This window comes from Camelus dromedarius, chromosome 10, assembly GCF_036321535.1.
Source record: "Camelus dromedarius isolate mCamDro1 chromosome 10, mCamDro1.pat, whole genome shotgun sequence".
Classification (NCBI taxonomy): Eukaryota; Metazoa; Chordata; class Mammalia; order Artiodactyla; family Camelidae; genus Camelus; species Camelus dromedarius.
Window position 1 is genome coordinate 55,687,081 of NC_087445.1, and position 14,184 is coordinate 55,701,264.

The 14,184-nt window shown below is 43.5% G+C and overlaps 1 protein-coding gene across 9 annotated transcripts in view; it reads left to right on the plus strand.

The window, feature by feature from the left end:
- ZNF462 (zinc finger protein 462) overlaps positions 1–14,184 on the plus strand; it is a 132,011-nt gene that overhangs the window by 105,745 nt on the left and 12,082 nt on the right. For 8 of the 9 annotated variants that reach the window (XR_010382769.1, XM_064490373.1, XM_064490377.1 and 5 more), the window contains exon 10: positions 4,284–4,507. Coding sequence is in view for 8 of the 9 variants with exons in the window: in XM_064490373.1 (XP_064346443.1) it covers positions 4,284–4,507 (224 nt within the window). In the remaining variant the exon portion in view is untranslated. Of the gene's footprint in view, positions 1–4,283; positions 4,508–14,184 lie in introns of those variants that run through there. The other variant, XM_064490379.1, reaches the window with a different exon arrangement.

Genomic DNA, 14,184 nt, shown 5'->3' on the forward strand with positions numbered 1-14,184 from the left:
AAGACAGTCTTTAATTTTATTCGGTGAAATTACTTGTTCGTCTCTTATCCATCAAATACTTACGCCTGTTAGAATTAGAGGTGGGGGAGGGGAGAGCATGCACGAGGTCCTGGGTTCAACCCCCAGTACCTCCATTAAAATAAACAAGTAAACCGAATTATTTCTTGCCCCCCCCCCGGAAGTTTTTTTAATTAAAGTGAATAATAATAAAGATTTAAAAGAAAAAATAAAGAGTCAGAGATGCAGTTCCCAGCTCTCTCTGGCTTGAGGATGGGAGCCTGGCGAAGGTCAGACTTCTTACAGGAGCTGCTGTGTTTCCGTTTATGTGTGTCTGTCATGCTTGTATTTGGGGATGGTGGCTTTCTAATACTCAGCCCCTGTCACCCATTCGGCTGAGAGAAGTAGCAGGTGGATCTTGGGTTTGGCCCAGAGTGGGTGTTGGCCCTGTATGATAATCTACATTCAGAGTTTATTGGAGTGAATGACTTCCAAATCTCTCCCTGAATCATTTAGGCCTGGCGCGTGGTGGGGAGGAAACCCACGTGTGCTGTGATCGGCCTTTCAGGAAGGATTTTTACTTGGTGACTTCACGGTGATGTGGTTTTTTGCACGGTTTTGAGCAGAAGTGACCCCACCCCCACCCCCACCCCCCGGTAGTTGAAATTCTGCAGATTTTCCCCCCGAGCACCACACGAGCTTGATGGCACACACTTGCGGGCTCTGGTTGGACCCGAGCACCCCCGAGCTTCCGCCTGGCGCTGCCCCAGGGCCCAGCCTCCCGTGGGTTTTATGTCCAGCTGCAGCGCCGAGCATCTTTGGAGGATGTGGAGATGAGAGACGTTCTCTCTTGGAGTCGCACGGGTGAAGTCATAATATTTATGCAGCCAGTGCTGGAAGCTGAGTCACAATGAGTGTGATTCAGGCCTTGATTTCTTACCCAAGGTAATTTCGAGAGGTGTGAAGTCAAGAAAGACCCACAGTTGTTGCTGCCCCCGTAGGAAGAGCTCGGAGCTTCTGTAGCTGAGACCGGCTCAGGCCGAACCTGGAAACATTCCAGTCCCTCGCTGTATGTCCTTCCCCCGCCTCGAACATGAATAACCTCATTCAGAAAACGCTGTCTGTCATTCGCCCGCCTTGCAGAATCTGTCTTGTTTTTTTATCTTGGTCGTGTCAGCCATGTTTGTGGAAAGGGAAAAAAAGGTTAACTTTTTTCTAAAACGAACATGCACATAAGGAGGAGACTTGAGATGCTGGCAGTGTCTTAGTTTGGAAGTGGGAAGTCTTGCCTTTCTGAGTAGGTTAAGCAGGGAAGTTACCATTTTTTGAAATCCAGAAGATATTTGGAAGAAATTCAGATAGAAATGGTCACCTTAGACACTGATGGCTCTTGCAATCTTGAACTATTAGGAATGAGAGGCTTGTAAGTGCACTGCGTAAGGTTTGGATGTGCCGCCCTGAGGGTCGTTCGCAGGAGTGATGGAGAAGGATGATGTCGAAGGGCCGGAGACCCAGGCTCCCGGGCCACAACTTGGTGCTGAGCTAGAGGCAGTAGCTTAACAGATACACTCTCAGCTTCCACTGAAGGTAATCAGACTGACTCTGCAGGGCGTTATGCGGTAAAAAGTCGCCGTGATGGGGGAACGCCTAACCAGGCTTGAGACTTAGTAAATGGGAGTGGCCGTTCACGTTAATTGGCATTATTTTGACTCCCAGGGATTATTCTGAGTGCTCCTGATTTTGTATAAAGGTCACTTTGACACACATCGTGAAATTGGAAACTGCAAAAAAAAAAAAAAAAAAAAAACTTACCACAGTGGTAGAGGAATTGAAAAGGAGACCTGTCGAAAGACAAGTTTGAAAGAACCGATCATTTCCAGGGGAGAAGGGAAGACAGGGAGGTGACAGAATGACTGTCTTCCAGGGTTGGAGGTATCCTGACCTGGAAGATCGTAGGCAGCTCTTCCCCATCCCCAGTGGGGTCAGCAAACTGGGGCAGACGGGACTGGCTGGAGCCAAAGAATGAACATGGAAGCAGGAGAAATGACAGAATAGAAATCAGGCGCAGAGAGAGAGAGAGAGAGAGCGAGTGAGCGAGCGAGCACGCAAGGGAGGATGCACATCTCAAAGAAGGTGCCAGAAAAGTTCATGCCAACACTTGTTGCGAACTCCTGAAGGATAGTGTGTGGGGGGCAGTCCTCTTGGTTCAGCCTGCACCCCTGTCTCTTGCCAACTGCTCACGGCTCGTGTCCCCGCACGTCTTCCCAGAGCAGCCCGACCTGCTGCTTGGCACTTGGTTTGGAGTGGTGTCTCACCCCAAGTCCATCGCACCTCCTTAGGATGCAGTTGTCTGGAGGCATTTTCAGTAGCCAAAACTGGGGAGGAGGGAGTGCTGCTGGCATTGGTGGGTAGGGACCAGAGACGCTGATAAACACCCTACAACGCACAGGAAACCCCCCCGCCCCCAGCAAATGTTGTATCTGGCACCTAAATATCAGTAGTGCGACTGTTGAGAAACCCTGAATTAGAGGAGTGAGTAGAACGCCGTAGCCCGGGCTTTCTTAAAGCTCGTTAGTTTACGCCGGAGCATTTTTTCCTTCCGTTTACACCAAACCATGGCACTGAATGGTTAGAAGACTGTTAAAACATTTGCTATTCTCAGAAAATGTGTGGATTCCATTATAATCATGTGTTTCTTAGCTGCCTGCTCTACTTTGGTTTAAAAATATTTATATTTCTAAATAAGCAACTGATTCTTTGTATAGGGAAAATAACATATGCATTAGAGCTCCAGGGAGTTCGCTGCAGACCCCAGCTTCCGCACTGCCTCTGCCCAGCATTTTGCTGGCCAATTAATCGCTGCATTCAAATACTCCCAAGGCAGTGGCCGCCCTGCGGTGAGAATGTGCGGGCTGAGGCTGCCGCTGGGTGGGGAGAATTCCCCAGGGGCCAGGCACAGCCCGCCGACAAAGGGAGGGCTCCCTGAGTGAGTGGCTTCAGCGCAAACAGACTGATGCTCTGGAAATGTTGCTCCTCAGTGATTCTGAGAATAAATCGCGCTTTCCTGAGTTAATAATACATTGCTGTTTCCAAATAATATAAGTATATGTTGTGTGCGTCCATTTGTAAACTTTCGGAGTCTTCTGAAATCCAGACACAGCATGAAAACACACGCTATATTTGATCCTTGCATAAATAGCACAGATTTTAATTTTATCCCAGTTATGGATATCTGGCGCGTGCGCCGATACTCTGGGCAGACTGGTGTGAAATTTAATTTGAGCAGTTAAACACGAGGGTGAGAGAGTACAGAATAAACAAGCCCGCGCACTTCCAGCCCTCCAGCATTTGGTATGTTAACGGGAGAGGCACCCAAATCCTCTCTCTCTTTTATTCTCTCCCTTGTGACAATCAGATTACAGATTGTCTGAAAAGGCGCAAATCCTCCATATCGCCCACACCACCCCCATATCCCCCGGAATGTTGCCTGCAGCCATTTCATCTGCGTGAGCGCTTCCGAGTTGGAGGTTCTGTGAATGAAAGTGTCTGGGTTTCTTTGTTTTCAGATTTGATCTTAGATTAGGGATTCCCTTGGTTAAAAAAAAAAAAAGGAAAAGTATCTCCTTGAGAACATCTTGGAAGGGGAAACAGGAATGGAATTGGAAATGGTGGGAAATGACGGATTTGCGTTCGGGGGACAGGCGTGCGGATCTCAGCTGGGCCAGTTACAGAGGCTGTGACCTTTGGAGAGTTACTTAAAAGCTTGGTTCCTCACCTGACTAATTTGTAAAAATGGGAGTAACCCCAGGCAGATAGAGCTGCTAGGGAGGTACACAGTGGTGGCACATAAGTGCTCAGAGAATGTCAAGTTTCCTTCCCCCTTAAAGACATCTGTAAATCCAGCCCAGATACCACTTGCTGAGGAAGTAGGACATGCTAATAATGGTTGCTGTTGATAATCATTCTTATTGGTAAAAGTTCCATTCTTTTCTCCTTTAATCACCTCCCCCGGGAATTAGCCAGCACTTTGCAGCCTGCTCATCCCTATTTATAGGCCATTCTGGGTATGAAGTGCGCAGAGCTTTTGGCCCTAAAAGCCCCCACAGGTACCAGCGGACCGCGTTGATTTGGGGGTTGTGGGAGGGACAGTGTGCATGTGCGTGCACTTCACGGACCCAGAAGGACTGGCCACGCTGAACGGGTGAGTTTCTCCTAATACTCGCCAGAAGGGACACTGCTTTCCATCAGTCAACGTTCCCGTCTTTCTATCCAATTTGTTTCCACAGAAGAGCGCGTGGTCCCCATTGAAGTGTGCCGGTCCAAACTGTCCAAATACTTGCAGGGAGTAGTTTTCCGCTGCGATAAGTGTACCTTCACCTGCTCCAGTGACGAGAGCCTCCAGCAACACATAGAGAAGCACAATGAACTGAAACCTTACAAATGCCAGCTCTGCTACTACGAGACCAAGCACACGGAGGAACTGGACAGCCACCTGCGGGACGAGCATAAGGTACACTGGCCCGCGCCCTCTGCCTCTCGGCCCCAGCGCCCCCGTGGGAGGGGCCGGGCTGAGCTGTCACCCCCGCGGCGTGCGAGGCGGAGACGCGAACTAAGCAGGGGTGAAATGCGGTGCGTTTTATTCTGTTAGGGAAGGGCTGTAAGGTCCTTTTAGACTGGAACGCACAGATGGGGGAAGGCAAATCGCCCCGACCCTCCTCAAGCCCAGCCGCTTAACATTTTTGGTCTCTTCGATGCCCGCTTTCCTTTGCTTTATATAATTATCATTATACCTTCCAGGAAATAGCCTGCCTTCCTTTTAAAAACCTTATCCTAACTGGGAGTAATTTTTCCATATTTTTTTGAACATATTATCACAAAGGTTGATGAACTTCTTCTGTAAAGGGCCAGGTAGTAAATATCTCAGGTTTTGCAGGCCAGATGGTCTCAGTGGCAACTAGTCAACTCCACCCTTGTTGCAAGAAAGCAGCCCCAGACCAGACATAAATGAATGGGCGTGGCTGCGTTCCAATAAAACTTTATTTACAAAAATAGGCGACAGGCCGTGGACCCCTGCTTGCTGCCAGCCCCCGTGTCCCTCAATCTTGGAGGCTGTTTCTGGTATATTGCTGACTCCAAACATTTTCCAGGCATTGCTGCTCATGTCAGAACATGACAAGGACTGTCAGATATGTGTTTTATTTGGGGAGGGAATAAACTAGTACAGGACATAAAATAAGGTGTTTAGGAAGAAAATGCTCTTCCGAAAGTCAGCTGGCCAGAGGGTGAATCACACAGGACGGCTTCCTCACTTCTCTTAGGACGTATCTGGCACATCAAGTATTGAGACACTTGTTGCTGGTTTTGTATATTGTCCAGTTGGCGGGGTGGGGAGATGTGGTGAGTATTTGCTTCATGAAAAGAGCCCATTGAATTGTTTTCTAATTAACCAACAAATCCAAACCATCTAGTGAGTGTTTACTTAAGGCACAATGAGAAGCACTTTGGATATTGTTTCCTTTTTCCTTGCTCTGTGTCCTGTCAGTGGAAACAGAGTTTCTCTCTTTTGGACTTACCAACCCAAGTTATTAAAGATTCCTGTCTGAATCTAGAATTTTCCTGCAGGGTGTTGAGAGAGAGAAGGCTGAGCTCGGTCAGCCATCTACAGTTGATGCTAACTTTTTATGCCAACTTCTCTGCTTTGGAATGTGTTCGTTTTCTAATGTGTCCACCCAAAGAATGAAAGCAGAGGAGAGCCCAAATTACCTCCCTTACAAACCTTCATACTCTTTCTTAGTCAAACTGGGCATTTCTGCCCCCAGACCGAAAGGAAAATCACTCATCCTTTTCAAGCCAAGCTTTCTCTGTCCACACACATGTGTCTTATTTACGTAACCACCTCGGATCTTTTTTTATTATAGAGTTGAGGCCATCAGGCTGGTATTTTGGGGATGGAGCAAAACAGGAAGATAAATTTTTCCCCAGTTGTTGCACAGTAGCTGTGAGTCACTGGGGAAATCCAGAGAAGGCTGGAAACCATACCAGATGTGGAAGCAGGGGCTCCCCGAGCAGCCGTGGACCGTGGGGGACTTTGGAATATGCATCAGGCAAACGGGTTACTCAAGAAACGAGGGGCCCCATTTAGACCTTTTGGAGCCAAACAGACGTGGGTTTGAATTTTGTCTCCACCATTTACTCTGCAGCTTCAGCAAGTTACTTACATTTCTGTGTCTGTTCCCTGATTTCTAAATGGGAATTGTTACTCCTTTCTTGGAAGTTTTACAAGATTAAGTGAAGACCTGGTATTTCCCACGCTTTGAGACCCATGTCAAACAGTGTGTGAATTGAACTGTGCTCCAGTGTATCAGCAGCGTATCAGAAAGGCAGTCATGTTCCTAAAGACCTAAAATAGACTTGAAAATCACTAACTGTACTTCGCATTTTAGACATGGTCTTTGATGGGTTTTATTTTCACTGTGCTGTGCTAGGTTCTTTCATGTTACTCCCTCTCATGGTCGACCAGCTTATTAAGTCCAGTGAGCGTCTAACTGAGGCTGAAGGATTGCCGCTCGCGGCATGCCTGATGATTTTCATCTTTGTCTCAGCTGCTTTGTTAAAGTTCATGAGACTCATGCTTGTTCACTCTTCCTTCTTTTCTAAATGAATATAAAATGCAGTTTGAAGTTTTGAAATAATTCTCCAAGCACGAGTTTATAAACAAAGATAGCAGTGCTGCTGAAACGGAATTTTGGACTGATAGGCAGTGACGTTATGCACTAATTAAAAATGGTCATTCTTTGGGATGAAGGATGTCTGGAAGTCTGATTTCAGTGTTCATGAAAAGGGTACAGGAGTGTCAATATACAATGTACTAAAGGGAAGTTCGCTAACGAGTGAAATACAAAAGTCAAGAACCATAAGGCAAGAACAAGAAATTAAAGCCATAAGAATTGGAAAGGAAGAAATAAAACTATTTTTGTTCACAGACAGTGTGATCTTTATAGGCAAACAATCCTAAATAATCTATTTAAAAAGCTGCTAGAATATTAGTTTAGCAGAGTTGCGGGATACAAGGTCAATATACGAACATCAATTCTATTTGTATATACTAGTAATGGATGATCTGAAAATGAAATATTAAGATCAGTTTCATTTACAGTAACAGCAAGCAGAATAAAATGCTTAAGAATGAGCATTGCGATAATAAGAACTGTGAAAGCTGTATGCTGAAAACTACAAAATGTTATTGAGAGAAATCAAAGAACAAAGTGAATGCAGTATGTATCATATCTGTGAATTGGAAGACTCACTACTGGTCATGCTTCCCGGACTGATTTACAGGTTCAATGTAATCAATCTGTCAGAATTGCACTAGGCTTTTTTTCTTGAGCAGAAATTGACAAGCTGGTACTAAAGTGTATGTGGAAATGCAAAGGACCTAGAATAGCCTCAACAGTATGGACAAAGAACAAAATGGGAAGACTTGCCCTTGATTTCAGAGCTTTTACTATAAAGCTGCAGTAATCCAGAGAGTATGGTGATGGCGTAAGGACGGACATATGGCTCAGTGGTGCAAAAGGAAAAGTCCAGGAATAAACCCTAATATATGAGGTCATTTGATGTTCATCAGAGGTGCCAGGGTAATAAGGAAGGGATAATTTTTCAACAGTCTGTTACAGTTGGATTTCCATAAGGAAAATAGTGATCGTTGACTCTTATGTCACTCCCAACACAAAAATTAAACCCAAATGGATTATAAACCTCAACGTATGAGCTAAAACTATAAGCTAGAAAAATTTTTTAAATTTTCCTTGGGTTAGGGAAAAAATCTTAGCTGTGATTCAAAAGCTATGAACATTAAAAGAAAAAAAAATCAATAAATTAGATGTCATCAAAATTGAAAGTCTTGCTCTTCAGAAGACGCCATTAAGAAAATGAAGAGGTAAGAAACAGATCGGAAGCAAATATTTGCAAAGTAACTGACGAGGGACTTCAACCAAAATACATAAAGAATTTGGCAACTCAGTAAAAAGAAGATAAACAATTCCATTAAAAATGAGAAAAAGATTTGAATAGACGCTTTACCCATGAGGATATGCAAATAGCAAATGATCACGTGGAAAGATGCTTCCTTAATAGGACTCATCATTCAGGAAATGCAGATTCAAACAATAGTTAAGACATAACTACCAACCCACTAGAATGGCTAAAATTACGAAGGCTGATAGCATCAAAGTGTTAGCAAGGATGTGGAGAAACTGGAAATCTCATACAGGGCTGACTGGAATGTGTAATGGCACGTGTACTGTGGAGCATTTTGGCAACTTGTTTAAAAGTTAAACATACACTTAACCAGCCGATCCAGGAAGCCTACTCCCTCATCAGGTGGTTGGATAAATAAAATGTGCTATATCCACACAATGGAATACTACTTCTCATAAAATATGTGAACAACCGATACATGTAACAAACAGTATGGCTGAGTCTCAAAAACATGATGTCAAATGGACAGAAGCCAGACACAAAAGACTACATATTGTGTGATTTCATTTAGATGAACTTTTCTAGAAAAGGCAGAACTAAGGAGACAAAGCAGATCAGAAGTTGCAGGATATGAGGGTCCTTCTTAAGACTAAAGAAGAAGAAGGTGATGAGGGTTGTACAAATGTATACATTTACTAAAACTCAGTGAAATGTTCATTTAAAATAGATTAATTTTATGGTAAGTAAATTGTATCTCAATTCCTAAAAGATGTAAGTTCCCCAGGACCTGACCCATGGTAGGTCCTCAATAAATGTTCATTTTCTGTAGTCTTTTCTTATTATGAAGTTGATCCCAGGAACAGATAGTTCTATGAAGATGCTTGAGATCCAGGTAAACGTGTAAACTGCCAAAACTCAAATGTGCAGTAGACTTAGCAGTTGGTTTTAAACTAAGGTTTAGTTTTTTTCTAGTTACACGAGGTGTTGAGTGCGTTTCTCCTTACGTCCTTCTGTGAATAGCTTCAGGTGGTTTTGTGTGGCGGAGAGAATCCATACAAGAGACGAAAAGACACTGCAGGATGTGTTTGCAGTCAAAGGATTTCATTAAACAGGACTGGACTTTCAAAACTGGACTCCTGAATTCTGCCTGCAAAGCTTTTAAACCTCAGGAATGTCTAAAGATGTCAGACTGTATCATTCATGGCCTGGACAGAATACCGGTTCAGTGGAAAGGGTCCTTGGAGTCAAATAAACCGTTCCATTTAAGAACCAAGTTCTCAAGTGCCCTGGATTCACACTGCTGTGTTTATCCTCAGAAGCCAAGGTGAAGTAGAAAGGGGAAGACAATCAGCACCTTCATTTTTCAGGTGACACAGAATCTTGTCTTCCTAGACCTTTATCTCTGCACCAGCGAACAAGGAATCACTTGTCATCTCTTAGAATCTAAGGTAAACGGTCCAGGCTCTTTGAAATTTTAGTTTTTCATCCTTCAACTCCCCGTCTTTTCTCTCTCACTAGGTCTTCTAGAGGCACAATATTCTATTCTTTCATTCCCTCCCTCCGTATGCACCCCTCCCAAGCTGAAATCATGTTAGTAGTGCCATGTATTGGCAATACTGGTGTATGAGAAAGACTTAACATTTCTAGGAACCTTGAAGTCATGGAAAAAGCCCAAACCTTGCTCTTCTCACATTTGAAAAAAACACATACATTTTTCTTTGAAGAAAGTTTAAGGAGATGCTATACCTTGTTAGTGTTCTTTATGATTCTGAAGTCTCTTTGCTAGTTTAGGGAACATAAAAATATATTATCTCTAACTTGGTTTGCTCGTAAAATTGTCATGTTCGCGATATTAAATTTAGAAGGATAGTCTATTCAGGCAATACACAGTCACTAATTGAATTTACTTTGAAATGTTTTTAATTTTTTATACAAATGGAGCCTTGGGCGGCTGAACTCTAAGGAACTCGTATCTCTTACTTTTTGTCAGTTTGGAGGAAGCAGCAGAACATTCAGCTCAGGAGGAATCGCCAGCGTTTTAGTTATTCCAGTAAAATTGTTCCGCTTTCTGGACTAGTGAAATCCACAGTGGCCAAAAAAAAAAAAAAAAAAAAAAAAAAAAAGTCACATAGAATATTGGTTTCCAGCGAAGGAAATGAGAAGAAATAAAACAAAAGGAGAGCCTTCCCCGACTCCAAATCAGGAAATACACCTTTGGCCACATTTTTTTTTTGGACCGCGTTTCACGTCTCAACTAAGTCTAGCAGCTCTGGCTTTATCAGCTCCGAGGATTCCTGCAAACTGGAAGTGCTTCCAGGAGATTATGTCATTTCATCTCTGCTTTCCCTCATGTTAGTTGTTTCTCAGCCATAGACCCGTTTCTTTCATATCCTTTGGAAGACAAGTCAGCAGTAGATGAGCAAGGTGTGGTCATTTTTCAGAGGGATGTGCCTGGCAGAACCTTACATGGTATTTCTCAAGCAGACATTTGAAGATGTTCTTTGCCTGTAACCCTTTGAAACTATCCCCTAAACTCTCCAGCCAAAACTAACGGCCCCTGCTTCCAAGCTTCCATAGAACTTTCCTTCTTCCTCCCCTAAGGCACGCATTTCATGCAACCTCAACTCACACTTAACCCTTAACAAGCTTCCATCTTGCCGTGGAGGGCAGCGTTCTAAATATTTACTTCCCTTTTCTTCTGAAATCTAACCACAGTGTTCTGCATACAAGAAAGGCTCCAGGAGCTGGTTGCTAAATAAATCAATAAATGGAATCACTTTTCAAATAGGAGATTTGGGGTATCCTGTTTGTCCAAATAAGCCTGTTTGTGGCGGCAGCAGCATCTCTGCCTCGATTTCGAGTTCGGGAGATCGGCAGCAGCTCAGTTGGCCGACAGCAAAGTTCTTTGACTTTCTTGGTGCATTTCATGCAGCTTTCTTGAGCACTTATGACTGGAGGTAGGCTGAGGTTCTCGAAGTGATGGATTTTGTCTGTGCTTTGGCTAAGTCAGGTCTGTTCTAACTCAGTGATCGCAAAGGAAAGTGGATCTCTCCTTGACTTCGGTGCTCTGTCCCCTTCTGGTACTTGACCATCCTATATTCTTACTGTTCTTAGAAAGATTTTTATTTTGAAGAAAAGATTCTCAAAAGCTTCCAGTTCTTCAATCCCATCAAATTTTGGAACGAACATCACTGTCACGATACTTTTTTCTTCCTCCTTCTTGTGTTCAGCCAGTATCCCATGGGTAATTTTTTTACATATTTTGCAAGTAATTTTGCTTTTTGACGGTTGATTTGCATTCTCAGGGGGAAAGCTGGAGCTGTGTCATCTGAAGATGTGGGTTCTGACCCTGGCTTTACCACTTGTGTTCCGTTTTCCTCGTCTACCATCATGCAAGATAACACATCTAGCAGGATGATCATAAGGGTTAAGCAATACATGTAAAAACGACTGGATGAGTTTTTAGCATAGAATAGATAGATACTTGGTAAGTGCTGAAACAAAATCTTTTACAAAATGTCCGATTTGATTTCTCTCGTTAGTAAGCAAATTTATATCATGGCATGACTGTTACAAAGGTCTTCATACTTTATGACCTCCTGTGGGTTTTTATGTTACTGGTAAATTCAAATCTTGTGTGTTGTGTGTCTACTGCGTGACTGACTTTGTACTCTGCACTGAGCCTATAAAGCTAAGTAGGAGATGGTTGCTACCCTGGAAGTGTTTATAGTAAAGAATCACAACCCAGCACATTGAGGTATGTTAAGTGCTGGATGGAGGTACCTGTAAAGTAGTGCAAAGCAAGTGTGGTGTCATGGCTCATCTCCCACAGGACTTTAATACATTTAGTGAAATATCTTCTGTAGAAGCTTTTACAAGAGCTCTGATTGAAATGCTCTTAGCTGAGAATTCAAGACTTTTACCCATGCCTTTGACCATCTTCCTGTAAGAAATAGAGACAACACTTTGCTGAATCTTCCTCCCACTGATTCTTCCCCTCATTCCCATTCTGACGTTTAGAGGTGGGCAGAGAAGACCCACCTGCTATCATAAGTCGAGGTGGACAAACTCTAGCCTCTGGACCAAATATGGCCCCCGGCCTGTTCTTATATGGCCCGCCAGCTAAGAATGGTTTTGACATTTTTTAAATGGTTGAAAAAAAATATCAAGAGAGTAGTATTTCGTGACCTGTGAAATTATATGAACTTAAAATTCCAGTTGTCCGTAAATACGGTTTTATTGGAACACAGCCACTCTCATCCATTTCCGTATTGTCTGGGGCTGCTTTCAAAGCTACACGATAATTGAGTAGTTGTGACAGACTGTGTGGTCCAGAAAGCCCCAAATCCTCGCTTCTGTGGCCATTCACAGAAGAAGTCTGCCAGCCTGGGCTGTGAGTCCTTTAAAATCTCTGCAGCACTACACATTCTCAGTGTGGGACAGAGATGGGCATTTCTGATGTAAGAGGCAGTTTTTCCATGTTCTCTGCTGTCACTTCTTTTAGAAATAGAAAGTGCACTTGGCCTTTCTTTTTAACATGGACATGCAGGATTAGGTGATGTGAACAGCCTGATTGGGTGTCTCTTTCTGAAGGTACAAATGTTAAGTCAGTAGGTGGGGGACTCGGGACACGTTAAGGGGATTTTTCCTCATCCCAGTCTCCCCCACTTACTGTCTGCTAAGTGATTTGAAGACAAGGGTGTCCAATTTCATCCTTTCCTTAACAAGCAAGTTTTTAATCAGTCGTTCCTAGAAGACTGGGTTCGCCTCCCCAGGGCAGTGGGAGAATGCATGTGCAACTTGGCCATGTTTGTAAATCACATAACACTCCCCCCCCTTAGAAGAAGACCTGAGTAGGGAAATTCTTTTGTATGCTTGGGACAGATCGAAATCATTTTGCTGAATGGTTAAAAAGCAGCAAACAAAAACATTCACGGAATGGTGCAGCTTGAACTTTAAGCGGGAGCGTGGAAGGGTTTGCAGTGTCCCTGCTTCAGAGGCAGAAGCGTTTGCTGGTGGTGGGGACTTCATCTGCCCTCGTTACTGGACAGCTGACTTTGCCGCGACTCTGAGTTAGTGGCCTTCACGGGGGACTTAGGATTCGAGGGCTTTCACAAGTAACTTTCACGGGACATGAGGATTTGCACATAGTTTTATCTGAGCAATGATGTATTTGAACACTCTGCCCTTTAAAAATATGGGTGACTTCTTTTGCCTTCAGAAGACTCCAGGCAGCCAGGTTCTAAGAACTCAAACTCAGCCTTGCTGTCTTGCTCCCTCTGTTGTGGGCCTTTTGGGAAACAAGGTAATAAATTGCTTCTCTCCAAGGATAAAAGGGACCAGCCCTCAATATGCCCTCTGTCCCGTTAAGAAGTTGGTCAGATACCCGCCAGTTTCTAGGTCCAGAAAATAATGATCACTACCAGGATATCATTTCAGAAGCCGACTTAGAAATATATTGGAATTTTAATATAAAGTCTGTCTACCCTTTGACTTTGGCCCTATAATTTCACATTTGGAAATTTAGCCTATAAAATTTAAGCATGAAAGGAAAGGTTTACATACAGTGAGGCTTATTACTGTATTTTTAACAGTGAGAAGCTAGAAATAACCAAAGGTAAACTCACACAGGAAGAGTCAGGGAAACTGTAAGATATCCACCTGACAAACTGCTATATAGTGATTAAAAATGAACGTATACCGAGATTGATTTTTATGTCATACCAGGCATAAAAGAGCGGGGCACACGCGTGTGTTCTGCTCTGATCACAGCAGCACACATCATCTGTGCATGGGGGGAACAAGGATGCAGAGATGCAACAACTTGCTAACAGTTACGATGGATGGGGCATTGGATTTTAAATGAGGATTTCCTATTTTCTCATTTTTCTTGGCAAACATTTATAGGAAAGACAAATATATGGTGTGAAAATGCAGACACCCGGTAGCCAGCAGGTGAGAACCGTGCCTGCCCTAGTCTAGACACTGTGCTGGCCAGTGGAGACCCAGCCGTGAACAGGATGCAGTGTCCTACCTCATGGAGTTTGCAGTTCAGTGGGGGAGACTGGCCAAAAACAGTTAATTACTGAGTTTTTTTTTTTTTTTATTAAAGTATAGTTGATCTACAATGTTGTCTTAGTTTCAGGTGCATAGCACAGTGATTCAGTATACAGATTCTTTTCCATTATAGGTTATTGGATGATATCG